At 40.3% G+C, this 27,939-nt stretch overlaps 1 protein-coding gene across 1 annotated transcript in view; it reads left to right on the top strand.

Annotated features, from left to right (window-relative positions):
* LOC121458307 (28S ribosomal protein S28, mitochondrial) overlaps nt 1-27,939 on the top strand; it is a 131,129-nt gene that overhangs the window by 26,237 nt on the left and 76,953 nt on the right. Inside the window, exon 2 of the mRNA XM_041667503.1 lies at nt 1,847-2,028. Within this exon, the coding sequence (XP_041523437.1) occupies nt 1,847-2,028 (182 nt within the window). The remainder of the gene's footprint in view (nt 1-1,846; nt 2,029-27,939) is intronic.

The following is a 27,939-nucleotide window of genomic DNA, read 5'->3' as shown; positions in this document are numbered from 1 at the left end:
TAGTGCTTTCCTTTCCAACTTCTGAGAGAAATTGTGGAAAATTTGAATAATTTCTTTCTAAAATGTTTGGTGAAATTTGCCAGTGCATTTATCTGTGTTTGATGCTTTATCTCTTGAAAGGATCTTAATTATTAATTTTTGTCTGATTATCTAAATGACTCTCAAAAGCCAGTGAGTAATGACAACTGTACAGGAATTAACCCAGGAGTCCTGTGCTTGTGTGAAGTCCTTTCCCTCACTGAAGACACGGTTGTCCCTACTGTACAATGTGAGAAAGGCAAAGGTGACAGAAGAGAAAGAAATGCTTCGTTTCCATTTGACGTCGAAAAACGTAGAATGAAATAGATATTTTAAAAAAGATTTACTAAAACTCTCAAGGGAATTAATTTTATTCCCACCTATTTGTGTGTGTGCTTATGTCACAGCTTGCCTGCAAAGGTCAGGGGGCACCTTGCTTGATTCTCCAACCTAGTGGGTGTCAGGAATTGAACTCAGGTGTCAGGCTTGTCAGCAGCTTCTCCCTGAGCCGTCTTGCCAGCCCAAGGGAATCTTTATGAGATAGTTCAGCGTACTGTTTTCTAAACCAGAGGGGAAGTGACACCTGCTGCCTCACGCTCTTAGCCCACGCATCTCTTCATGGTTATGAAGGAGACTGTGTGTTAGGAGTGGCTCCTGAGTACACAGTTCATTTCTGGGCCTCTTGTTTTACATGGCTATGGTTCTAATGAGTCAGGTGAAAAAACATTAAAAGAAGAAACCTGGTAGGGGCCCGTGTGGATGGGGACTTTTCTGGTTACAAGCACAGCGAGACCCTACATTGACATTTGCCTGGTCTTCCCAGCCACTCTGGTGCTGACTGTGTAGGTGACTTAGTGGCTTCCAGCAAAGGAACGTGGTGCCTGCCTTGTTTCTTCTTGGCTTACTTGGTGTGACTCTGCTCTGTTTAGGGCTGGGCACTGTTGAGCCGCTAGGACAGTGGTTCTCAATCTGTGGGTCGACTCAGGGCCCTCACGGGAGCAGCATTTAAGTTGTAATTCAGAGCACCACATTAAAGTTCTGTTACAAATGTAGTTGTATAATTGAAGGTACGTGCCACTAAATGATTAATAATTCTTAAGTAGCGTGTAAAACTCATTCATAATTCAGGGTGTAGGTCGGTAAATGTAGTCACATCAAATTAATATTTCTTTGTAATTTGCTCTCACAAATAGAAACGTTGTACTTTGTACCAACATCTATCACACATCCCATATTCAAATTAAAGAGGACTAGAAAACACCAGTTTGTATTTACAGGTCTCTAACAAAGCTTGCTGGAAACAATTGTAAGAATAAGAAAAACTCTCACAGCATCCTGTGTTCAGCTTTCAAGCAGATGCTGCAGAAGACTCCTGGAGAGTTTGCAGCGTGAATCCTATCAGAGAAAGAAGAGGGTGTGAAGATAAACCCCATTTGTTTAGCATTGTTCTATGACAGAGATTAACGTTTGCACTGGCATTTGTGATGAAATCACACTTTAGGTTCTGGGAGTGAGTTCAGTGTGGCCTCCTTGGACACGCGCAGGAGCCAGGACCTGATAGCACTGTCTAGGTCCTGCCTGTTGTCCTTGCCTTTGCTGAGGCTCAGAGAGTCAGTCTGCTGCCTCCTCTAGTGGCCTGTGAGAAGGAAAGGGAGGAAGAGGAATGAGGAGTATGGAGTAAGCTTCCACTTTGGTCTTGAACTCATTCTGCACACTGTAGGTGTACAGCAGATTGGTTTTGTGAAATTTCCTCTTTAAGTCTCTGTTAAACTTAACTCTTATCTTTTTGATGGATTTCATGTTTATAAATATTTTTTCTCATATTTAGGAGTCTCCAAAAAATGTACAATCCTTTGCTTCCATGCTGAGACACTCTCCACTGACACAGATGGGGCCTGCCAAGGACAAACTGGTCATTGGGCGGATCTTTCATATTGTGGAGGATGATCTCTACATAGATTTCGGTGGCAAGTTTCACTGTGTTTGTAAAAGACCGGATGTGGATGGCGAGTAAGTAGAATCATTTCCAAGTGACTGTCAGTAAATTGCTTGTTCTGCAATCTTAAGGACCAGAGTTCCAACCCTGGAACCACCACAGAAGGCCAGGTGTGGAACATGCACTTGTAATCCCAGTGCTGGGAGGCGGATGGATCCCTCAGGTTCAATGCCCTGCCAGTATAGTCTGGGAGCTGGAGGCCAGTGAAAGACCCTGGCCTTTTCTATCAAAAGAGAATACGTGATGGACAGTGCCTAAGAAATGACATCCAGGATTGAGATGTTGACTTCTGGTCTCCATACTCTTGTAAATTCATACCTTCCCTACACATAGCTATAAAGGTTGATGTACTGCAAAACACAGGTGATTTTTTAAATTAGCTTTGTTTTTTGAAAGTTTCATGCGCACGTGATACATTTTGGTTACTCTTTCTCCCTGCTCTCTCTTATCTCCATCCTGATGAACACATTCTCCTTCCTCCCAGACCATTTTCAGGTTCATGACTTTGGTTTTGTCGTGTGACTCCTTTAGTTTAACCAGGACCATTTGTGTGACCGCTGAATTCCAAGTACACACTGGAACTTGGGAAGGTCACCAGTGGGTACAGACTGCAAACAGTGGCTTCCCCCTCTCTCAGTCTGTTACAGATAGCTCAGCCTCTGCTCACGCCCTTGCTTGCCTGTCGATGAGCTCATTTGCAGATCTAATACAGGCACTGCAGCGCCTGTGAGCGCTTGATTGCAGTCCCTGTCTGGGTCTTGCCTGGAACATGGTACTTCCCAACTCTTCCTCCTGTCTTATGGCTCTAACAGTTTTCTGCCCCCTCTTCTGAAGTGTCCTTTGAGCCGTAGAGGGGATGCTCTAAATGTCTCTTTAGGAGAGTGCATTCAACCATCACTTAATCTGCAGCCGTTAGTCTCTGCATTCCACAGGTATACAGTTTTAAAAACCACACAGTGTGGTCATGCTCATGGGAGTCAGAAATAGGGTTCCTGGAGGAAACTGCCTTCTGCACTCATTAAATCAACAAGCCCTGGGTTTAATTGAGATTCCGCCTCAATTGATGATGTGGAAAATGATCAAGGAAGGCACCCAATGTCAATGTATAAACCGACACATTCAAACACATACACACCCCACACATATACATGCAAACAGAAAAGAGGTTGTGCCTGGTGTGGTGGCATACGCTTTTAATCCTAGTTCTTGGAGGCAGAGACTGGTAGATCTTTTATGAGTTCTAGGCCAGTCTGGTCTCCACAGAGAAGTGGGGCTTCCTTTGCTTCCTGGAGTGGGAAGCAATGGCACAGGCAAATGTTAAACACATTCAAACCCAGTCCAGTCCAAAGTAGTAAGACCTAAAGAAACTCCATCTTGGGCATATGCAGTCCAGATTTCAGCACTGTATTGTATGTGTGCTGCATAGCGTGGCTGAAGGGCTTGGTTTGCATGTAAGTATTTAGAACATGGATGGTGTCTGGGAGGCAGATGTTCCTGTTATTTGGTTATTGAAATCCTATGGAGGGCGGATGTGGATGTAAGCTTTTCTAAAGCTGTTCCTCAGGCATGTTAAACCTATCTGTAGGTAAAACCCGGTCAGATTTATTCTCACTTTCAGATACCTGAGATCCTTTGCTTTTCCTTTGAGGCACAGTCTTGTTCTGTTGCCCTCACTGACTGGAACTTGGGCAGTTGTGCTTCTGCCTCCCTCCTGAATACTCGGGTTGTAGATGGAAACCACTACACCTGGCACTTTCTCTCTAAGGATGGGATTTTGTTAATATTTTTCATAGATAATTCTTTATGAATACTGGTTGTTCTTTTTCATTTAGTTAAAATTTTATAACATCTGTTTTGTCATTATGTCATTTTTTCTTGAACACAATATTTTACAGTGCCTTCAGAATGTCTTGAATAGAAAATTTCAGAATTATTGATTTGACTCTTAATTCCTTATTTGCCAGGTTACAATTTTTTAAATGTCAATATTTGAGATTAGATATTCTCTTATGTGGATTATGGTATGTATCGAATATTCTTTATAGTGTAGCTTTAAATGGTTAAATGCTAGAATCTGTTGCAATATTTACTAAACCTTAGAATTGCATTTAAAACTATTCACACACCACTTGAGAGCACATTCTTACAGAATGACAGCTTGTAGCCCCACCACCGTCTGCCCTCCAAAGTGGACTTGACTACTTAGAAGGAGAAGGGATGGGCAGTTCACAGTGCTTTAGCAAAGATCTCTAGTTTTTAGAGTAGTTGCTGTTTTCATTTACCTCTTTTTCTTCCCTCCCTCCCTCCCTCCCTCCCTTTCTCCCTCCTTCCCTCCCTCCCTTTTTTTCTACCTCCCTTCCTTCTTTTTGTATTTAAGTGAGTTAAATATGTGCATCTCTTGGTACCTCTCAGTACCTACCTCTCAGCTCCTACTTTGACAAACCATCTGTCCAGTGTCCAGAAATATCTCCTTAACTTACAAAGTACTCACAAAACTAATGCATTTATGAATGAAGATCATGAAGAGGGTTGTGCAAGGGTTGATATGCTCATTTGTATATTCACCTACTCATTCACACTTACTGCATCTCAGTGTCTGGGCACTGTAGACAGGGCTAGTGACTCATATCATCCATTCATTGTCTGTCTTTGTGAAGTAAAGATTCTCTCTAATGGTGGAAAGGGAATAGATAGTAAATAAGTATATAAATTAGTTTAAAATAGCAGTAACCCTACAAGGGGAAAAGGATAGTATGGAGACAAAATGCAGATGAGTAGAAAGTACTAGTCAGAAAGGCCTTTGCTCACAGGCTGTAGTGATGTAGACGTGAAATGCTGTCAGGCGACCTTTTTAAAAACCCTGTCTTGAAAAAGCAAAAAAAAAAAAAAAAAAAAAAAAAGATAAGCAGAAACTGAAGCTTACACACTGTCCCCATGCTGCTGTGGACCAGAAATGATATAGCCGAGTGTGCCCAAGGAGTAGTTCAGTTCAGACACAATTTAACCTGGCGGGTTTGATTATTTTCTTCTGCTGCCTACAGTACATAACATGGATTTAAGAGAGAAACTAAGCCAGGATGTTCTTTGTCCAGCTTTTATTGTGTCATGAGGTATTTCTACTGTCTACAGAGTATTTATTAAATTTCTTGTATGTGTAGAAATGTTCTCCCTAAAATTGTTCAGTTTACTATAGGTCTTCACAGGTGCTCTTCACTAAAGCTTTGAAAGTGCTGGAGAAAAATATAAGGCCGGTGTAGTTACTGTTCCCGGCTTGTTTCATTACTATTTGAATGCAAAACAAAATGTGTGCGTGGAAACTTCCAGAGAAATGTTGGCCTGGCCTTTGTCACTGCCAGGAAGATAGTGTCACTGGGATGGACAGCAATGAGCTGGCCTGGCAGCTGCTCACCTCCATTGTCCCTGTGTGTTTAGATTATATAGCTCGCTACAGAGGTTATGGATTCGAGAGATCTTTACATTTCTCTTCCATAGTGTCAGACCTCTGATGGACAGACTCTGAGTAACCAAATCGTCTGTTATGACTCATTTGAAGTCACTCTGAATAGAGCATGCATTATTTATTTAGCACTCATAAGCTGCATCCTGACCTCGTCTTTTCTTCCGGTACTTGTAAAGAATCATGTTCTATCTTTTCCGACTTCCTTCCCCAAGGCCAGGATTACACTTGGGCATTACTTGTTAGGTAAATGCTTACACTAAGCTGCCTCCCCAGCCTGTCATTCAGATGTTCGTGTGGTTGAGTGCATTCTAATTTAGGACATTTTCAGAATGGGAAGATACAGTGGATGATAACTAAAGCTAGTAATGTAAGTTTAGGTATATGTTTAATTTCTTTGTCACTGTCTTAGTAAATATGTTTAATGATATTTTAGACTTAGACAAATTGATAGGGATTGTAGACCATTTTGATTGCTTCACTATCCCCATGAGCTAAACACTCTTTAATAAGCCCCATAGTGTTTGTTTGCTTTATTTTGGCTATTGTCCTGTTTCTTTTTTCCTTTCCCCCCCATAGTTTCCTTTTTTATTTTTATTTTTATTTTATATTTTTTTATTGAGCTATACATTTTTCCCCACTCCCCTTCCTCCCTCCTTTCTCTCCTCTCCTCCCCATACTCACCCCCTCCCAATTTACTTAGGAGAGCTTATCTTTTTCTTCTTCCTTAGTAGATCCATGTCTCTCTCAGGGTCCTTTTTGTTGTCTAGATTCTTTGGGATTGTGGAATATAAGCTGGTTATCCTTTGCTTTATGTCTAATATCTGGTTATGAGTGAGTACATATTATATTTTTCTCTCTGTGTCTGGGTTACCTCATTAGAATTTTTTTTTTCTGTTTCTGTCCATTTGCTTGCAAATTTCAAAATGTCATTAGTTTTTACCATTGTGTAAATGTACCACACTATCCTTATCCATTCTTCAGCTGAGGAGTGTCTAGGTTGTTTCTAGGTTCTGGCTATTATGAATAATGCTGCTATGAACAGCAGTATGAGCACATGCCCTTGTGACATGATTGAGCATCCTTTGAGTATATGGTCAAAAGTGATATTGCTGGATATTGAGATAGATTGATCCCTAATATTCTGAGAAACTGTCATATTGATTTCCTAAGCAGCTGTACAAGTTTGCACTCCTACCAGCAATGCAAGAGTGTTCCCCTTACTCCACATCTTCTCTAGCATAAGATGTCATCAGTGTTTATGATCTTGGCCGTCCTGATAGGTATAAGATGGTATCTCAGAGTTGTTTTGATTTGCATTCTTTGATGGCTAAGGAAGTTGAGCATTTCCTTAAGTGTCTTTTGGCCATCTGAGATTCCTCTATTGAGAGTTCTCTGTTTAAATCTGTACCCCATTTTTTAATTGGATTATTTGGTATTTTGGTGTCCAGTTTCTTGAGTTCTTTGTATATTTTGGAGATCAGACCTCTGTCAGATGTGGGCTTGGTGAAGATCTTTTCCCATTCTATAGGCTGTTGTTTTGTCTTGTTGACCATGTCCTTTGCTTTACAGAAGCTTCTCAATTTCAGGAGGTCCCATTTATTAATTGTTTCTCTTGTGTCTTTGCTACTGGGGTTATATTTAGGAAGCGGTCTCCTGTACCAATACATTCACGGATACTTCCTACTTTCTCTTCTATGAGGTTCAGTGTGGTTGGTTTTATGTTGAGGTTTTTGATCTATGGAATTGTGTTTTGTACATGGCATAGATATATATCTCTTTGCATTTTTCTACATGTCAGCAAAGATTCTTTTTTTCCATTTTATAATTTTAGCTTCTTTGTCAAAAATCAGGTGTTTATAGGCATATGGATTGCTGTCCCAGTCTTCGGTTAGATTCCTTTGGTTGTCTTGTCTGCTTTTATGCTAATAACAAGCTGTTCCCATTACTGTAGCTCTGTGGTAGAATTTGAAGTCAGGAATGGTGATGCCTCTAGAAGTTCCATTATTTTGCAGGATTGTTTTGGCTATCATGGGTTTTTTGTTTTTCCATATGAAGTTGAGTATTGTTTTTTTCGAGGTCTATGAAAAATTATGCTGGGATTTTGCTGGGTATTGCATTGAATCTGTAGATTGCTTTTGGTAAGATTGCCATTTTCACTATGTTAATCCTACCTACCCAAAAGCATGGGAAATCATTCCATTTTCTGTTGTCTTCGATTTCTTTCATCAAAGATTTAAAGTTCTTTTCATACAGGTCCTTCACTTGTGTGAGTAGAGTTATTACCCCAAGATATTTTATGTTATTTGTGGCTATTGTAAAGATGATATTTCTCTGATTTCTTTCTCAGCCCATTTATCATCTGTATTTAGGAGGGCTGATGATTTTTTGAGTTAATTTTGTGTCCTGCTGTATTATTCAAGGTGTTTATAAGTTGTAGAAGTTCTCTGGTAGAATTTTCGGGGTCACTTATGTAATCTATCATATCATCAGCAAATAGTGAAAGTTTGACTTTTTATTTTCTGATTTATATCCCTTGATCTCTTTTTGTTATCTTATTGCTTTAGCTAGAATTTCAAGTACTATATTGAATAGATATAGAAAGAGTGACAGCCTTGTCTTGTTCCTGATTTCAGTGGAATCGCTTTGAGTTTCTCTCCATTTAGTTTGATGTTGACTGTTGGCTTGCTGTATATTGACTTTATTATGTTTAGGTATTTTTCTTGCATTGCTGCTTTCTCCAAGACCTTTATCATGAAGGAATGTTGTATTTTGTCAAAGGCTTTTCTAGCATCTAATGAGATGATCATGTGGTTTTTTTCTTTTAGTTTGTTTATATAGTGGATTACGTTGACGAATTTTCTTTTTTCTTTTTCTTTTTTTTTTTTTTTTTTGGTTTTTCGAGACAGGGTTTCTCTGTGGCTTTGGAGCCTGTCCTGGAACTAGCTCTGTAGACCAGGCTGGTCTTGAACTCACAGAGATCCGCCTGCCTCTGCCTCCCAAGTGCTGGGATTAAAGGCGTGTGCCACCATTGCCCGGCTACGAATTTTCATATGTTAAACCATCCCTGCATCTCTGGGATGAAACCTGGTTGGTCATGGTGGATTATTTTTCTAATGTATTTTTGAATTTCGTTTCCAGTATTTTATTGAGTATTTTTCTATCAATGTTCATGAGGGAGATTGGCCTATAATTCTCTTTCTTAGTTATATCTTTGTATGGTTTGGGTATCAGATTAACTGTAGCCCCATAAAAAGAGTTTGGTAATGTTCCTTTTATTGCTATTGTGTGGAACAATTTGAGGATTATTGGTATTAGTTCTTCTTTGATGTTCCTGCAGAATTCTTTGCTAATACCATCTGGTCCTGGGCTTTTTTTGATTGGGAGACTTTTGATGACTGTTTCTATTTCCTTAGCAGTTATAGGTCTATTTAATTTGCTTTTCTGGTTTTGATTTAATTTTGGTTTATGGTACTTAGCCAGAAAATTGTCCATTTCCTTTAAGCTTTTCAGTTTTGTAGAGTACATGTTTTTGAAGTATGACCTGATAATTCTCTGGATTTCCTCGTGTCTGTTGTTATGTCTCCCCTTTTCATTTCTGACTTTGTTAATTTGAATGTTCTCTCTTTGCCTTTTGGTTAGTTTGGATAAGGGTTTGTCTGTCTTGTTGACTTTCATGAAGAATCAACTCTTTATTTCGTTAATTCTTTGTATTGTTCTCTTTGTTTCTAATTTATTGATTTCAACATCAATTTGATTATTCCTGTCGACTGCTCCTCCTGGATGAATTTGCTTCCTTTTGTTCTAGAGCTTTTAGGTGTTCTGTTAATTTGCTAGTGTGAGATTTCTCCAACTTCTTTATATAGACATTTACTGCTATAGATTTTCCTCTTAGTACTGCTTTCATAGTGTCCCATAAGTTTGGGTATGTTGTACCTTCATTTTCATTGAATTCTAGGAAGTGTTAATTTTTTTCTTTCTTCCTTGACTTAGGAATTCTTTTGGTTCAGTTGAGCATTGTTCAGTTTCCATCAGTTTGTAAACTTTCTAAGATTTGCATTGCTGTTGGATCCTAACTTTAAGCCTTGGTTATCTGATAAGATACAGGGCGTTTTCCAATTTTTTTTTTTGTGTCTGTTGAGATTTGCTTTGTGACCAAGTATGTGGTTAGTTTTAGAGAAGTTCCCATGAGGTGCTGAGAAGCAGGTATATTCTTTTGTGTTTGGGTAGAATGTTCTATAGATGTCTGTTAAGTCCATTTCAGTCATGACATTTGTTAGTTCTCTTCTTCCTCTGTTAAGTTTCTGTCTGGCAAACCTTTCCAGTGTTGAGAGTGGGGTGTTGAAGCCTCTCAGTGTAGTGTGTGGGCTTTATGTGTGATTTAAGCTTTAGTAATGTTTCTTTTATGAATGAGGGTGCCCTTGTATTTGGGGCATAGATGTTTGTTGCGCAGCTCCTTCCGCTCCTTCAGCCAATAGCCACTGAGATACCAGCCCATTGGGGTGTGGTCTCTCTCCCTTTAAAAAAGCGGCCACTTCCCTCTGCTCTCTCTCTCTCTCTGGCTTCCGGCTCCGCTTCCAGCGACTAGGCTCCTTTCCTGATTGTGCAGAGGGCTGTTGTCTGGTGAAGGCGTAAGTCATAAACAATGCCACACCAGTTTGGAATTATGATTAATAGGGTGGTATTTATTTAAAGGGGAAAAAACTTACAGATCACCGTCAGCCCTCTGCGCAACCAGGAAGGGAGTCTAGTCACCAGCGGAGCAGGAAGTGAAGAGAGAGAGGAGAGGGAAGTGGCCGCTTTTTTAAAGGGAGAGAGACCACGCCCCAATGGGCTGGTATCTCAGCGGCGATAGGCTGGAGGAGTGGGAGGACCTCCCGTAACACCTCCCCCTTTTGTTTAAATAAGAGAGTTCTAAACCTACTATGAAATTATATACAATAAGTACAAATATCCTATTCTAACTAGCTTAGGTCTTGTATAATAAATAACTTGGCCAAGTCATGAGAGAAAGTAACTACATTTATATAGTCTTCAACCCCATCGAAGATCTGAGAAGGGAAATAATGTTACCTGGGTAATTAGGAAGTTCAGTAAAACAACTTCCAAAACATGCAACAAATCACAGAGACAACTAGCTACCTAGGCAATCACCCAAAGTCACATTAGCAGCGTTGAAGCAACCAACATTGGCTAAGGCCTAACATAACTGACATACCATTTTCAAAGGCAAGCAACTTTTCAAAACTATCTTACCCTGTCTTGGCAGGATATGACAGTCCTGTTTTATCCATTGATGCATGCTCTGTATCTCTGTCAGTGGTTGAGGTATGGGCATTTCTTTGCCCCAAGGCCAGTTCTGCCAAAAAGAAGGCTCCAGGTGGAGTGTCTTCGGTGCTCAACATTCTCTCGGGAATAGAGTGGTGTTGCCAGGAGCAATTGTATCTCACTACCACAAAACTCTGAGTTAGATTAAAGGCCATTTTCTACAGCTCTTTGAAGAAGTTGAAGATTATCTATCTATACTGAGTATAATCTCTATATACCTAAAGAACCTGATTAGTCTAATTATAAATGACAAACTTAGATGACTATTAGTCTATATAATTCTCAATATCTATCAAACTTAAAGACTAAGACAATAAACGACTGTGAAACAAATGAGGACAATGGCCTCCAAATATAAACAATGTACAAATATACATTGCAGTAGGTAAATATATATCAATACACAAACATTATATAAGTATCTTAATCAGAGGTAGAAATGTACACTGCAATATGGTAAATATATACAATATATATATATATCAATACAATATATGTCAATACATAAAAAATGTTTTAAACAGAGATAGAAACATGCATGCATACAATAGTCAATATAATTTAACTTTGTGTCAATATACAAGAATCTATACCAATATATTTGTCTAAAAACAGTAACTCACAATTACAAATCTATTATCCCATCATCCCTCTTTTTTTTTTCCAAAATGATCCCTGAGCTTATAAAATTCCTCCCCCAACCCTCAATCGTATACTAATTATAATCAACCCCTAAATGATGTCCCTAAACCCAAGGGCAAACTTTACTGGGAGAGGGGACGTCGTCCTCTAGAATTACTTCCAGCTGTCATGGGGGCGACGTTCTTTCTGGGGGATCCTGTGAAAGTAAAATGATGGTTAAATTTCAAGATCAATGTCTTTTAAAATTGCCAATAGTCTCTGACTATTTTGTGCAGGTCTGGCCAAAATGTTGTATAAGATGTGCACCATTTCAGCTAACCAAGTTGGAACTGTCTTGTGCAGCTGGTATCCAAAGCAGGTCTTGTAGTAGCGCTATCAGTATCATGACGTCATATCAACCAGGTGGAGTTGTTGTTATGGGGCCCCATCTTCTTCCTGGAAACTTCAAATGTCACTTCAGGAAAAACTCATTGTTCATTATGAAAAACTTAAACATTAATCATATAGACATATATATATATTCAATGAAAGACATGATATATTCAATGAAAAGTATGATAGATATGAAGAAAAGCAAAGATGTTTTCTAAACTCATATTTCTTTCTGTCCCACATCATGGCTCTTGACATGAGACAGAAACTCCAGAAACTCTGGGTTTTTCTCTTACTAACAGGCTTGGAATTGGAGAGGGACTGAGCCAGAGTCCAACTTCAAAACCAGCTTTATAAATTTAGAAATATGGTTTAATTTTACTTACACAACCCATTCAGTTTTCTTGATATTTCCTATTGGGCAGGTATTTTTCCATCTGTCAGTATCCAAATATCCAGGGTCCCTTGAATTTTTCAAAGATGAGTGTTTTCCTGTGGAGATAAGAACAGAACACTGCCCCCGTTCTATATGTTTTTCTTACCACCTGTATGAATATCATCATTGTGGATAAGTTGTCATTTCTCCTTTCCAAGAGGTTTCTCCTCTTCAAATCGAAACTTTATTAATTTTGATGGTATCCACAATTTTTCTTCTCCTGTGGAAACAAGAGCAAAACCCCTTCCCCAACGTAGCACATCTCCTGGCTTCCATTGAGAGGTCAACACATCTTTGAAATAAATTGGTTGATTTAGTTCAGCAGACTTTTCCATTATCCAATATCTCTCTGCTGCTGTCATTCCTTTCTCATTAGCGTTAAGAAAATTCAAGGTTAATAAAGCATTATGTAATCTATTTCTGGGGGTATTTTCGGTCCCTTTCTGTTTGTTCAGCATATCCTTTATAGTACGATTTGATCTTTCTATAACTGCCTGACCTGTAGGATTATTTGGTATACCTGTAATGTGTTTTATATTGTAATAATCAAAAAAGCGTTTCATTTTCTTAGATACATATGCTGGACCATTATCTGTCTTTATTTGCGCAGGTATACCCATGATGGCCATAACTTCCAATAAATGTGTGATTACTGAATCAGCCTTTTCTGAGCTCAGGGCAGTAGCCCATTGAAAACCTGAATACGTGTCTATGGTGTGGTGTACATATTTTAATTTACCAAATTCCATAAAGTAGAACACATCCATCTGCCAGATTTCATTTCTCTTAGTACCCTTTGGGTTACTCCCTGCAGGCAACGGTGTTTGATTTTAGAAAGAACAAGTAGGACATCTCTTTATAATGTCCTTAGCTTGTTGCCAAGTAATGGAAAATTCTTTCTTTAGGCCTTTACTATTGACATGATGCTTCTTATGAAATTCTGAGGCCTGCAACACACTTCCAATCAATAATTGATCAATCTCAGCATTGCCTTGGGCTAGAGGACCAGGCAGACCTGTATGGGACCGGATGTGTGTTATGTACATCGGACAAAGCCTATTCCTGATTATGTCTTGTACCTGGATAAACAATGAAGTCAACTCTGTGTCATCTGGTATAAATTCAGCAGTTTCAATATGCAAGATAACTCTTTCTGCATATTGTGAATCTGTAACTATATTAAGAGGTTCTTTAAAATCCCTTAGCACCATAAGAATGGCATATAATTCTGCCTTCTGGACAGAATTATAAGGGCTTTGTTCCACCTTACTCAATTCATCTGACTTGTAACCTGCTTTCCCTGATTTATTTGCATCAGTATAGAACGTACGGGCTCCAGTTATTGTAGCATCATGTACAATTCTAGGAAGAATCCAAGAAGTTCTTTTTATGAGGTTAAGTCTACCACTTTTGGGATAGTTGCTATTAATTTCTCCCAAAAAATTAGCACAAGCTCTTTGCCACGGTTCATTGTCTTCCCATAACTTTTTTATTTCTTCAGTAGTAAAAGGCACTATAATTTCTGCTGGGTCTATACCTGCTAGTTGACGAAGTCTCAGCTTACCTTTTATAATTAATTCAGAGACTTTTTCCACATAAGTTTTTACATTTTTACTTGGTTTATTAGGTATAAATATCCACTCTAAAATAGTATCTTCCCTCTGCATTAGAATCCTTGTAGGAGAAATTCTGGAAGGCAATATGACTAGGATGCAGCTAAGATTTGGGTTCACCCTATCCACATGTGCCTCCTGTAATTTTTCCTCAATCATTGTCAGTTCTTTTTCTGCTTCAGCTGTCAGTTTTCTTGGACTATTCAAATCTTTATCACCATCTAAGGTTTTGTTTAAATGAACTATTAGATCAGGTGTTATCCCAACAGCTGGTCGTAGACTGGAAATGTCTCCTAACAATCTTTGGAAGTCATTAAGAGTCTTTAAGCGGTCTCTCCTAATTTGTGCCTTTTGCGTTTTAATTTTCTCTAACCCTATTCTGTAACCTAGGTAATTAATAGAATTTCCTCTGCTGGAGGAGTGGGAGGACCTCCCGTAAGAGTCTGGGACGGTGATCTGTAAGTTTTCCCCTTTAAATAAATATCCATTCTAGTAATCATAATTCCAGATTGGTGTGGGATTGTTTGTGACTTACACCTTCAGATGTTCAGTATTGAGACTTCATTTTGGTGGACTTTTTCCTGTGACAAATAGGAAATGATCTTCTTCATTCTCTTTTAACTAATTTTAGTTTGAAGCCTATTTTGTTAGATATTAGGATAGCTACACCAGCTTGTTTCTTAGGTCCATTTGATTAGAAAACCTTTTCCCCCATCCTTTACTCCTAGGCAATATCTGTCTTTGTAGTTGAGGTTTGTTTCTTGTATGCAGTAGAAGAATGGATTCTGTTTTTGTATCTAATCCGTTAGTCTGTGTCTTTTTATAGGTGAATTGAGCCCATTGATATTAAGGGATATTAATGAACAGTGATTGCTAGTTCCTGTCATTTTTACTTTTGTTAGTTGTGGTGGTATTGTGTGTGCGGTTCTCTTCTTTGGGATTTTCTGGTGTGTGTGATAATCTATTTCCTGTGGTTTTGTAGGTGTACCTTGAGTTGGAATTTTCCTTCTAGTACTTTTTGTAGGGCTGGATTTGTGGATAGGTATTGATTAAATCTGTTTTTGTCATGGAATATCTTGCTTTCTCCATCTATGTTGCTTGAAAGTTTTGCTGGATTTAGCAGTCTGGACTGGCATCCAGTCTCTTAGTGTCTACATACCTCCTGACCAGAGTCCTCTGGTTTTCATTCTTTCTATTGAGAAGTCAGGTGTAATTCTGATAGGTCTGCCTTTATATGTTTCTTGGCCTTTTTCCTTTGCAGTTCTTAATATTCTTTCTTTATTCTGTATGTTTAGTGTTTTGGTTATCTTATGATGAGGGAACTTTTTTTTTTGTCCCGTCTGTTTAGTGTTCTGTAAGTTTCTTGTATTTTCATAGGCATGTCCTTCTTTTAGGTTGGGAAAGTTTTCTTTTATGATTTTGTTGAGTATATTTTCTGTGCCTTTGAGCTAGACTTCTCCTTCTTCAGTTCTTACTATTCTTAGGTTCAGTCTTTTCATGGTATTCCAGATTTCCTGGAGATTTTAAGAATTTTTTGGATTTAACATTTTCTTTGACTGATGTATCTATTTCCTCTATTGTATCTTTAAAGCACCTGAGATTCTTTTTTTCATCTCTTGTGTTCTGTTGTTTATACTTGCCTCTATAGTTCCTGATTGGTTATGAGATTTTCCATTTTTAAATTTCTCTTTGTTTGTGTTTTCTTTATTGCCTCTATTTTAGTTTTTAAGTTTGACCCCTTTCTTTCACCTGTTTGATTGCTTTTTCTTTTTGTTGTTTTTAAGGGATTTGCTGATGTCTTCCACTTTTTTTTGTCTGTTCTTCCACTTAAAGTGAATTATTTTATTCCTCTTTAAGGGCCTCAATCTTCCTCATAAAGTTATTTTTATGGTCATTTTCTCTGCTTCATTTGGGTTGGGATGTTCAGGTCTTGCTATTGTAGAACTACTAGTTTCTTGTGGTGCTGTCTTGTTCTTTATGTTGTGGAGTGGATTCTTATCCTGATGGACCCACTTTTTCATCCAATTAGAATAGGCAGAGCCTGTGTTTCAGGGGTGTCCCTTTTCCTCTAATTGTAGTGGGGGCTGTGGCTCTGTTGAATGCTTCAGGTGTAAGCAGGGTAGAGACTTCTGTAATCGTTCCTCCGGGTACCAACAGGCCCAAGGCTTAGATGGTCGCTCCTCCTGGTACAGGCATGGCGTGGCTATTGCTCCTTTGGTCACTCCTCCAGTTGCAGTCTGGGCTGGGGTTGAGACTCTATGGTCAGTCAATCTCCAGAGTGCAGTGCTGTCACCACAGCAGGCCATGGCATCGCTGAAGCTTCATCTCCTCTATTGTCTGTTTCTTAACAGACGCCATGAACTTTCGGGGAGTCTTCTGCTTCAACCTCCCAAATTCTGAGGTTATAGGTGTGTGCCACCAAACCTGGATTTAGCGTGTGTGTGTGTGTGTGTGTGTGTGTGTGTATGCATATATATGAATTATATTTTTTAAACAAATGGTTTCCAACCTTTGCACCAAAAAGTCCTAGTATTTTGCAGAAAGACTTCAAGGTTGTGTGTGAGTCGTAGAAAGTGCTGACAGTTACATGGCTGGGGCAGATTGAGTGGCCACTGGCAATAGCACCAGGATTTATCCCTACTGCATGTACTGGCTTTTTGGGATCCTATTCTCTTTGGTTGGATACCTTGCTCGCCTAGATATAGTAGGAAGGTCCAAGGCCCTTCCTACAAAGCAATATGCCTTACCCTCTCTGAGGTCTGGATGGGGGTGGAGTGGGAAGCTGTGTAGAGGGAATGGGAGGAGGGGAGGGAGTGGGAACATGCATTGTTATGTATAATGATATTATTGATTAATAAAAAAAAGTAAAAAGAAAACAAAAAGTCTCTAGAGTTGATTTTCCTAAGAACTGATTGAGCAAGGATATTTGAAGGCTGAGAAGCAAAGAGTGGCATCACCCACCTACAGTGCAGCACTGGGAACACCTAGGCAGAAGGTCACAGTCTGATGTGTATGCATAGTAAGTGCTGGACCAGCTCAGGCTGTAGAGTAAGGCCTTTTCTTAGATCTCACCCATACATGCACACAAAAGGTGAACAAAAGATTGTAAAATTTGGAAGGCATTGCTTTGCAGATGACTTTCTGTCTGGTTCTCTTTCCAGTGGTGGACCTGACAGACATAAGTCTTACAAGATAGGCAAGGCTAGGAAAGGAAGGTGGCCAGAGCTCCACTGTGGACCCTCACTCAGAGACAGCGATGCTCACTCTTGGTGTGTTTAAGTCACTTTGCTTTGCTTCTCGTTCTTTCAGTATATCTGTCTCTTTTGTCTGAGTCTCCTTTGTTCTTATGTAACCAGAGGGCTTCTGCTATGATTTAGACAAAGCACTTTTTTCAGTATCTGAATATCTAAAGAATATTTTTTCTTCTGTCATATGCACACAATGTACACTCAAATAAACAGATTTGTTCCAGTGTGAATAGCACACAAAAACCCAGAGTGTAGGCAATAGCATTGCTATTTTCCAAATGAATGAAATGACTTTCTGGGCATAATGTGTTGCAGTTACACAATTAATTAATAACAAAGCAGATTTTCAGCCTAGGGCTCTGTGTTAATCCAGGGCCCATGAGGGTTTTCTGCTTTTCCAATCATGAAACATGTCGTCAAAACTTAGTCTCACCTGCGCAGTCCGTTCTCTACCAGGGGCACTGAAGGCAGTGAGAGATGGAGATGCAGATCTGCTAAAGGATGCAGGGGAGTTCGCTATCGATGCTGGCCGTGGTGGCCGTGGTGGTCATGATGGCTGCAGTCTGAGTGTGTGTGTTCCCAAGATTCAGATGTTAAAACATAATCACCAGCATGATGCTATTAGGAGGTCGGGCTGTTGGAAAGGGATTACGTCATGAGTGGCATTAGTGTTTTTGTCAACCCTTGAGAATGTCCTTGATCCTTCCTCCAGTTGAGGATATAGTGTCCAGGAATTTCCCTTCGTCACACAGACTCAGCTGCCACCTTTGGACTCCTTAACTCTTATAACTGTGAGGAATACGTTGCTGCTGTTTGTAAGCTACCATTTTCCTCAGGCTTTGCTGTGGCATACTGACCTGACTAAGACAATGGTATTCCATGGTTTGACAGTGTTAGTACCAGTATGGTAATTTATAGCGGGCCCAGGATTTTTAGAATAAATCAAGATTGTAATTTTAATGCCAATAGTAGTTACAGAAATTGGTTATGTTTAGCAGTGATTGGTAGCTAAAGTCAGCATGCCTCTGATGTGGGAGAATTGTCTGTATTCTGTCAATCATGTTATAAATAAACGCTGATTGGCCAGGCAGGAAATATAGGCGGAAAAACCAGACAGGAAGCAGAAATGATGTAATGAGAACAGGAGAATTCTGGGAGGGAGGAAGTTGATTCCTCCCACTCTTGCCCAGATCACTGAAGCAGCAGGATGTGAGCTGCCCCACTGAAAAAAGGCTAACATAGATCAGAAAAATGGGTTGATCAAGATGTGAGAGTTAGCCAGTGAGAGGCTAGAGCTAATGGGCCAATCAGCTTTATAACTTATTGAGACTTATGTATGATTTTCTTTGGGGCTAAACAGTTGTGAAAAACCTGGTGGGAGGACAAAAACCCCAACAACAAACAAACAGGGCCTGGTCCCTGTTCATGTTACATAATGGCACCCAATGTGGATAACTCATGGTATTTAGAAATGCGATTTATTTTTCAGGGAACAGAAGTCTGTTGATATACATAATACTCAATTTTTCATTTTTTGATTGGTGCTTTTATAGAATGTAACAGCTTTAACTTCATTGGGCCTAAAACTTAACCTTCGTTTTTATGTCCTGAGGTCATACTTGCAAATATGAATTTCTATATTTTATCATCACACAGATACCATATAGAGTTATTGCTCAGTAAGCACATAACCCCCAGTTCTGTAATTTTGTTTCAACTCTCCTTTCCTGTTATGATGCCCGTTTCTACTCTCAAATCTCCTACATTTTCCTGTCCAGTGTACTGAAACCTGAGAAACTGGTTGTGCTGAAAATAAGAACAGCTACTGAGTAAGGCCCCAGGTGCACGCACTTTAGCCCGTGAGCTTCTGCGTATATTATGACAGCTTCTCAGCTCCGTTCTCATTGGCTCTGGGTGAAGTATGGCTGCTCTGGGGTTTGCCTCTGTTCACTGGTCCACTTGGTAGGGCTATCACATATTAGAGCAGTGTCTGTTGAACCAGCCGAGGTGCTGAGTGTTTAAGACATGAGCATTTGTCACAGTAGAAACTTTAATACCTCAGTAGGAAGAGTGGGGAAAGTAAGGTGGGATTATTGGATTCTAGATTGTATTTGAAGAAGTGAAATTCTTACAGGGAACTTGTAAGTGGATCATGAAATTCCTTTAAAAATTATTAAGCCTACAGAATAGCTTTATGATGTTGATTAGTTTGCTTGCTTTGGAATATACCTGCAAAACATTTATTTTTAAACAAACAGTATAATTTTTCATTGCGTCTAGAAACTTTAAGTGTGTATCTAGCAGATCAGTGGTTCTTAACCTGTGGGTCACGACCCCTTTGGGGTCAAGTGACCTTTCACAGGGGTTAAGACCATCAAAGACCAGATATTTACATTATGATTCATAACAGAAGCAAAAGTACAGTTACGAAGTAGCAACAAAAATAATTTTATTGTTGGGAATCACCACAATATGAGGAACTGTATTAAAGGTTTACAGCCTTAGGAAAGTTGAGGACCACTGTATTACAGTTATCTCGGTATTGTTAATGCTAATGATACATGGATTAGAGCTAATCTCTGCATCCTGAGACTGCATCCTCAGTGCCTGGTACAGAGAGTAAGCATACAAATAGCACCACATTCATTGTTTGACCATGTTCTCCGGGAGTGGCGACTAGGGGTCAGTCTCCATTGCTTGCATCAGGGAGCCATAGCAGAGGGGCTGCTGACATGGGTGGGGGAATATGGGGAGAGCAAGAGTGCTGGCTGCCAGGTGAAAGAGCCCATGTCTCCTGGGAACCCAAGCAGTTTAGCCAGCCCGGGTTAAGGAGGTGTGGTAGAAAATGTGGCAGGCGGACAGAATATAGGTTTTCAGTAACAGAAATGCTGTTTTAAAAGGTGTGGCTTTATTTGGAAGGGAATAAACAGCCACTGAAATATTCTAACAGGTAACATGACTCACATTTGTGTTTCAGTGAGGTCATTCTGGAAGAGGTGTGAAGTGTTTATACTAGAGTTGGGTCTCTGAGGAAACTGTTGGAAGAAGTGATGGCAGGGTGAATAAAGCCCTCGGCAAAGTAGAGAGTGGAGCCCAGTATGGATGGGAGGCAGAGGTGGCTTTCAAACAGTATTCTAGTTCATTTGTGACTTAGTAGTGAGTTGAGTTGTACTGGGGGGTAGAACAGAAGGGTGTTATTTTTGACATCTTGCTTGCTCCCATTAAGATTAAGATCAGTTTGATTCTGTCATTCTCATTCTTGGGCATTCAACTTCTAATTAGTTACCAGGCTAGGAGCGCGTCCACTTTTTCCAAAGTACAGAATCCCCACAGTTCATCAATGCGTATTGATTTGTCAAAGTCTCAAAACCTTTTCATTTCATTATTATATTTTCATTTTTCAGAAATTGCAAGCATTTCTGTAAAATCATCCAGCTCAGCTGTATAAGTAAAAAGTCCTTTTATTTATTAATGTGTAAATGAGGCTTGCGCCTCTTTAATGCATTATATCTACTCTGGCATCTCTATCACAACACACGTGATTGACAGCTCTGAGAATCGAGTTTCAAAACAAGCATGATTGGCAGCTGCAAGGTAACTTGCACGTGCCCTGAATGTTACTTGTACTTTTGTTTGACACTGGGTGGAATAAACAAGCTCATTTCCCAGTCTTTGTTTCTATTTCAGGTTATGAAATATATAGGGTCAAATAGAAAGTGGAGTATATAGTGGATGTTTCAAAAACTCAAGTTTTTAAGGTGTATATTGGCAAAGAGAAAATAAAAGTTTGAATTGAGTCTCTTTACTTCGGAAGAGAAAGAACACACCTTAAAAGTGTGTCTATTTTTGTCTAGATTGGTGATTTAGACTCACCTGTGACCTAGCTCTTCTGTAACACATCTTCGATAATTTAAAAGTAAAAGGGTGTGCTATATTTAAACGTTAAATAAAAGACAATAGTTATATGAACAGTATGTTCACATGTGGTCAGATTGTACATTATGATCTTTTCTAGACACATGGGAGTTGTGGAAGCATGTGGTGTCGACTGCACATGGTATTAAGGGGTCAAGTTGTTCCTAGTTGGGATGCATATCACGGAAACTGCTTTTGGGTTTTGCTATTAGCTTGGTTGCTGTAGACTCTTTGGATTTTGCTATTAGCTTGGTTGCTGTAGACTCTGTCTTTGTTGCTACCAGAACTGACTGCTGTGTAGTTGTCACCTGTCAGGGCGGAGATGGTCAAAAGAAATGTCTGGGAATTTTTGTGCCACTTCGGAACTGGAAAGGTCACAAGTGATCCAGCCATGTCTTGGTGTGGCTACTTCTCAAGGAGTGCAAGCCTTTTCAAGTTTTTCCACAAAACCTTTGACATTAAAACCTCAGTAGGAGAGGAGAAAAAGTCAAGGCTTCAGTCCTACACTTGGGTCAAGAGTGGAATTTCCAAATATTAAAAGTTGTTTTAATAGAAGATCTGTGTTCTATTTTAGCCTGTATAATTTTCCATTAATTCATTGCTACTTGGTAACATCTAGAGACTTGGAGAATAGTATTTCAGTACATATTTTATAATTTGTGGTTATTATAACATAAATAATATTTCATGTTTGTTGAACATTCTCTATGCAAAATACATTAAAAGAAAATTGCTGGATGGAGGAGGGGAGGACCTTGGACTTCCCACACGGCAGGGAACCCTGACTGCTCTTTGGACTGGAGAGGAAGGGGAATGGGGGGAGGGGGAGGGAAATGGGAGGAGAGGGGGTGGAAATTTTTAAGTAAAAATAAATAAATAAACAACAAAAAAGAAAATTGCATGCATTATTTTCTTCACCCTTTTTTTTTTACTCTGATATTAATACTGTTAGGAAACCTTTTTAAAGACACTGAAGAAACCAAGGCTAGCATTTGAAGTAACTTACCCCAGTGCAATGGCACTAGCAAGTGAGCATAGCTTTTTTTCTGCCCTTCGCATCCAGCTTTGCTGCTTCATGCTGTTCAGATTCACTTCCAGTAGAAGTGCATGTGCATGCATGCATGTGTGTATAATTTCATTTCTCCTCAGTAAACTTTTTGCATACTACAGTATGTTGAATACAGTTCGAAGGATCTGTAGAGCATAGCAGCAATGCAGAAAAATGAGCAAATGCCCACGTGAATGAGGTCTTTAGAGAAAGAGTTAAGATGATTTTGTAAGCAGAAAAAAAGTCTTTTCTAAAAGATGGAAATTTAGAATCTAAAAGATGGAGAAGTTGTTGGGAATTAAGTAATGGAAAAACATTTCTGGGGAAGCGGCATGAAGTATGGCAGAGAATCAGAATGCACACAGTGTGATTGTTGCTATCAGTTTGTGTCTTAGTTAGGGTTTCTATTGCTCCAATGAAACACCATGACCAAAAAGAAAGTTGGGGAGAAAAAGGTTTATTTGGCTTATACTTGCATCATTGGAGGAAGTTGGAACAGGAATTTTAGCAGGACTGGGATCTGGAGGGAGGAATTGATAACAGAGGCCATTGATGGGTGCTGCTTATTGGCTTATTTCCTGTGGCTTGTTCAGCCTGCTTTCTTTTTGTTTGTTTGTTTTTGTTTTATTTTGGTTGGTTGATTTTTTTCGAGACGAGGTGTCTCTGTAGCTTTTGAGCCTGGCCTGGAACTAGCTCTTGTAGACCAGGCTGGCCTCAAACTCACAAAGATCCTTCTACCTCTGCTTCCCAGGTGCTAGGATTAAAGGTGTGCGCCACCACCACCAGGCCAGCCTGCTTTCTTATAGAACTTAGGACAGCAGTCTGGCGATGGGCCCTCCCCCACTGGTCACTAAATGAGAAAATGGCTTACAGCTGGATCTCATGGAGGCAGTTCCTCAACGGAGGCTCCTTCTCTTGTGACTCTAGCTTGTCTTAAGTTGACACACAGAACCAGCCAGTACAGGGTGTAACAAGTTTCCCCAAAACTTAGTAACTTAGAATAGTAAACATTTGTTTGTCTCATGTAATTGATAGTATCCATGAATCAGTGATTGCCTTAGCTGAATTCTGGCTCATGGTCTCTTGGGACATTCATTTGAGGTGTTTGCCTGGTAGACAGTCATCGGAAAGCTTGGCTGGGAGTAGAGGACGGCCAACTATGCCATGAGCTGGTGACCAAGCCATGAGCACTGAACCTTTGGAGAACATTCCAGATCCAGACCATAGCATAGCATGCTGGGTGTTGGCAAGAGGTTTCATTCCTCTGCATGGACCTCTCCATCTAGACTGAGTGAACGCCTTCCTGGGTCATCTACGAAAGTGACCAGGACATCATGGTGAGGGTGTCGTGGAGCGTGCATTTTCACTTATACCCTCCTCTGTAAGAAGTGAGCCCCTAGGCTTTCTTCCTCGGGTTGGGGGTATGGATTGGCCTGCCTCCTATATAGGGAGGTGTACAAAGTTTATGTACATTATTTCTTGTGAACAAATTCAACTTTTATTCTAAAAATGTCATAATTGCTTTTAAAATTTCTTTGTGTGTTGTCTAAAATTTGTAAGTGTGTACACATGTGTATATGGGTAAATGTACTTGTGTGCACATATAGTAGATCCCAGAGCTGGTGTCTTCCCTTAATCACTGACCACAATTATGTTCCCTGCTGACCTGAAGCTGGTCACTTTGGCTAGGTTAGCTGACCACCCGTCTTCACCCTTCCCTCCCTCCAGTACTAAGCTGAAGCGATAAGTGTTTTCCCATGCCTGACTTTTAGATGGGCTCTAGGAATCCAAGTTCAACTGGTCTTGCTGTGCAGCGGCCTTTGCTGACTGAGCCATCTCCCAGCCGTGTCCCACCAATGAGATGTGTGGTAGAAAAAGACATAAGAAAATGAAAACATTCGTCTATCTTTTCTATCTTTTCTTTGGTGGTGGTGTTAGGGGCAGGGAGTTCTATACTGCTTCTTCCTCAGGATAGTTGGCTGCATTGTTCCATAAGGATAGAGGGAGCAGAAGCTGGGAACAGGGTTTGCCAGCTGCAGGTACGACAGAGACAGCTGTCCAGGAGACACTTCAGTGAATGTGCTCAAGTTTATTTCAGAGTATAAGAAATAGATAGGATTGGGAAGCCCAGGGACAAACCCTAATCTGCATTAACTGTCATGGTTCTATCATAAGACTCCTAGTATAAGTCTTAGTTACCATATTGCAGCAGGGGAACCTTCTAGCAGGGATCTGTGCCAACGGTCATGCTAAAGATAAATCAGGCATCTGGCTTAGAGACAACTTTCAGATGCACTGGGAAACTCTCCAGATAAGGACAGGTAGAAGCAGGAAGTTTCACTGGGAAGGGAGGGATTCCCATGTTGCCTAGCTTTGGAAAGAGCCAGGCTATAATAGACTGCAACTTCTGTTCAGCCAGCAAGGCCTCCCAACAGGATTTGAGACAGGTTCTCTGTGTAACCCTGGCTGTCCTGGAACTTGTTCTGTAGACCAGGCTGGCATCGAACTCAGAGATCCACCTGCTTTTGCCTCCTGAGTGCTGGGATTAAAGGTGTACATCACCACCACCTGGCATCCTTTGCCATATTTTTAATGTTGATGTGGTTTTATCACCAATATTAGTAGTATTAATTACTTTTTAACCCTAAATTTCCAATATATTTACAAGATACCTTTAGGGTTTATATATATATAGGTTGTATGATTCTAGGTATCCAGACCTTTGCCCCCTTACTTATGTATATGCCGAGTAGACTGATGTCACTTGGGAATAGTTTGGGAAGCATCCATGGGGTGTGTCAGGTCCTGCCAGCTCAGTTTCTACATCTTTTTCTGTCTCACCCCCCTCCCCACTCTTACCCCTCTTACAATGGCAAGAGCTCTTTTTTTCAGGCTGCTGGTGCATAGTTCTCTAAATATTTATTTCTTCTCATGCAAGAGAGCCTGAATGATTTCAGACTAATCGTCAGGCTGTAGTTTTTGCTTTGGCTAATTGGATTACTGTGCACGCAGCCTGAAAGCCGAGTCACCCTCCTCATTGCAGCCCGTCTTGTAAACGCTTCAGTACAATCCGTGTGCAAGCTTTTTTCGCCATGTTGCTTGTTCTTTTATCCCTCTGTTGTCTCCCACCAGCTCTGCTGGGTATCAAACCAGGGCCTTGCATGTTCTAGACAGCAGTGTTTACCACTGAACTCCTGCCCCACCATGCCCTTCCTGTCCCTCCTGTCTGCACTGTGAACTTTTCTTCTGTCTCATACCTAGCAAGCTATAAAGGCTTCTTCCTCACCATTCTCTTTGTCCCTCTTCTCTTTACTTTGTTAATTTCGTCTTTTTTATTTTCTGTGCATATATATTTTATCACCTTTATTTTATTGATTTTTATTGAGCTCTACATTTTTCCCTGCTCCCCTCCCTGCTTCTCCCCTCCCCCCTTTAACCCTCCCCCAAGGTCCCCATGCTCCCCATTTACTCAGGAGATCTTGTCTTTTTCTACTTTCTACTTCCCATATAGATTAGATCTATGTAAGTCTCTGTTAGTGTCCATATTGTTGTCTAAGTTCTCTGGAATTGTGGTTTGTAGGCTGGTTTTCTTTGCTTTATGTTTAAAAACCACCTATGAGTGAGTACATGTAATAATAATTGTCTTTCTGTGTCTGGGTTACCTTACTCAAAATAATATTTTCTAGCTCCATGCATTTTCCTGTAAAATTCAAGATGTCATTATTTTTTCTGCTGTGTAGTACTCCATTGTGTAAATGTACCACATTTTCCTTATCCATTCTTCGATGGAGGGGCATTTAGGTTATTTCCAGGTTCTGTCTATGACAAACAATGCTGCTATGAACATAGATGAGCACATGTCCTTGTAGCACGATTGAGCATCCTTTGGATATATATCCAAAAGTGGTATTACTGGATCTTGAGGGAGGTTGTTTTCTAATTTTCTGAGAAATCGCCACACCAACATCCAAGGGGGCTGTACCAGCTTGCATTCCCACTAGCATGCAGAAGTGTTCCCTTTTCCCCACAACCTCTCCAGCATAAGTTGTCATCAGTGTTTTTGATCTTGGCCATTCTTACAGGTGTAAGGTGGAATCTCAGAGTTGTTTCGAATTGCATTTCTCTGATGACTAAGGATGTTGAACATTTCTTAAGTGTCTTTTAGCCATTTTAGATTCCTCTGTTGAGAGTTCTCTGTTTAGGTCTGTGCTCCATTTTTTTTTTTTATTGGATTATGTGTTCTTTTGGTGACCAATTTCTTTGTTCTTTGGAGATCAGACCTCTGTCTGATGTGGGGTTAGTGAAGATCTTTTCCCATTCTGTAGGTTGTTGTTTTGTCTTGTTGACTGTGTCCTTTGCTTTACAGAAGCTTTTCAGTTTCAGGAGGTCCCATTTATTAATTGTTTCTCTCAGTGTCTGTGAGGCTAGTGTTATATTTAGGAAGTGGTCTCCTGTGCCAATGTGTTCAAGTCTGTGCATATATTTTAGTGGTCAAGATCTCATAGCATGGCTGAAGTTGAGTAAGTAATAAAATACTTGCTTTGGTATAAGCAAGAATCAATTAGGAAATTCCATTCAAGTCTGCAAGGTTATGACTATGGAGAGACGCAAGAGTGATGTTTGAGGATGGCCTTTTTTAGATACTGGCATTGGTGATGTGTGAGCCTGAGTGGATGTAGCAAGACTAATCCAGAGAGCCAAGTTGGAGCTGAATTAAAATGACAATTGATAGGAAAGCTGTAGGAGATTATTCCAGTAAGACTGATGCTTAAGGTTTTCAGCTCAGGTGACTGGAACAGTGGAAGTCATCGTGGAAGGGAAGCATGAGACCCATTTACAGGGCAGGGACCAGAGCTTACTTGGATATAACCATATTGTGGTTATTCTATAGGCAACTGGTAAATGGGGTTGGAAACGGGAAACCAGGCTATAGAGTAGTAGACCTGGAATCAGAAATTCCAATTGGGCTGTAAATCTGTTTATCTACCTCCTTTACCAGGAAAACAAAACAAGAAATCAGAATAGAAGGGCCTGAGAGATGGCTCATTGATTACAAACATGTACTGTGTTTTTTTTTTATACAAAGGAATTAATTTTGGATGCCAACATTGTTATCATTCATGAAAGAGTGGGTCACTTTGTAGATGGGAGATTATGGTGCAGGGTTGGGGGGCTGAGAGACAGATACACCATTACAACATGCAGAGAGAGCTTGGGTATTGAGTTTATTTAGTGGGTTATAGAGGGGGAGGGGAAGGAGAGAAGGGAGGAAGGGAAGAAGAGAGAGAGGCAGAAGCTGCCTTTCCGGAAGGACAGAGAGAAGGCTGGAGGGGGAGGCAGGAGAGCCACTTGCCTCAGGGGAAGGGGAGGATTGGGACTGGACAGGCACCCACTTCAGGTGGCTACCTCCCTACCCCATAGCTCCAGCTCCAGGGCATCTTGATGCCCTCCTCTGCTTTGCCTGGGCACCTACACTCAGATGTACATACCCACACAGACATACACATATGCACATACTTTTAAAGTCAAAGGCATCAGCATCTGTAGAGACTTACGTCTGTGTCACATTCTGTGAGAGGAACTGCCCCGAAGAAGCCCTGCCACATTCAGGCTCGGGCATCCCATGCAGGCAGGGCAGCTGCTTTCCGAGTCTGCTGTGGAAGAGGGCAGTGGAGGCAGCAGTATTCACTGCAGATCTCCCCTCCCCAGCTCTTTCCCCTGTGCTGGCGAGGTGGCTCTGGGGATAGATGGCTGGATCGGACCCCCAGAATTCACAGTAGAAGACCCGCTGCTGAATGTTGTCCTCCTGTCTCAATATGGAGGCCTGCATGTACACACAATATTAATAAGGTACTTTAAAAAAAAT

Source organism: Microtus oregoni, unplaced genomic scaffold, assembly GCF_018167655.1.
Source record: "Microtus oregoni isolate MIOR12 unplaced genomic scaffold, Mior012 000017F_ref0000208, whole genome shotgun sequence".
Classification (NCBI taxonomy): domain Eukaryota; kingdom Metazoa; phylum Chordata; class Mammalia; order Rodentia; family Cricetidae; genus Microtus; species Microtus oregoni.
This window is presented reverse-complemented; position numbering and strand designations above follow the sequence as displayed.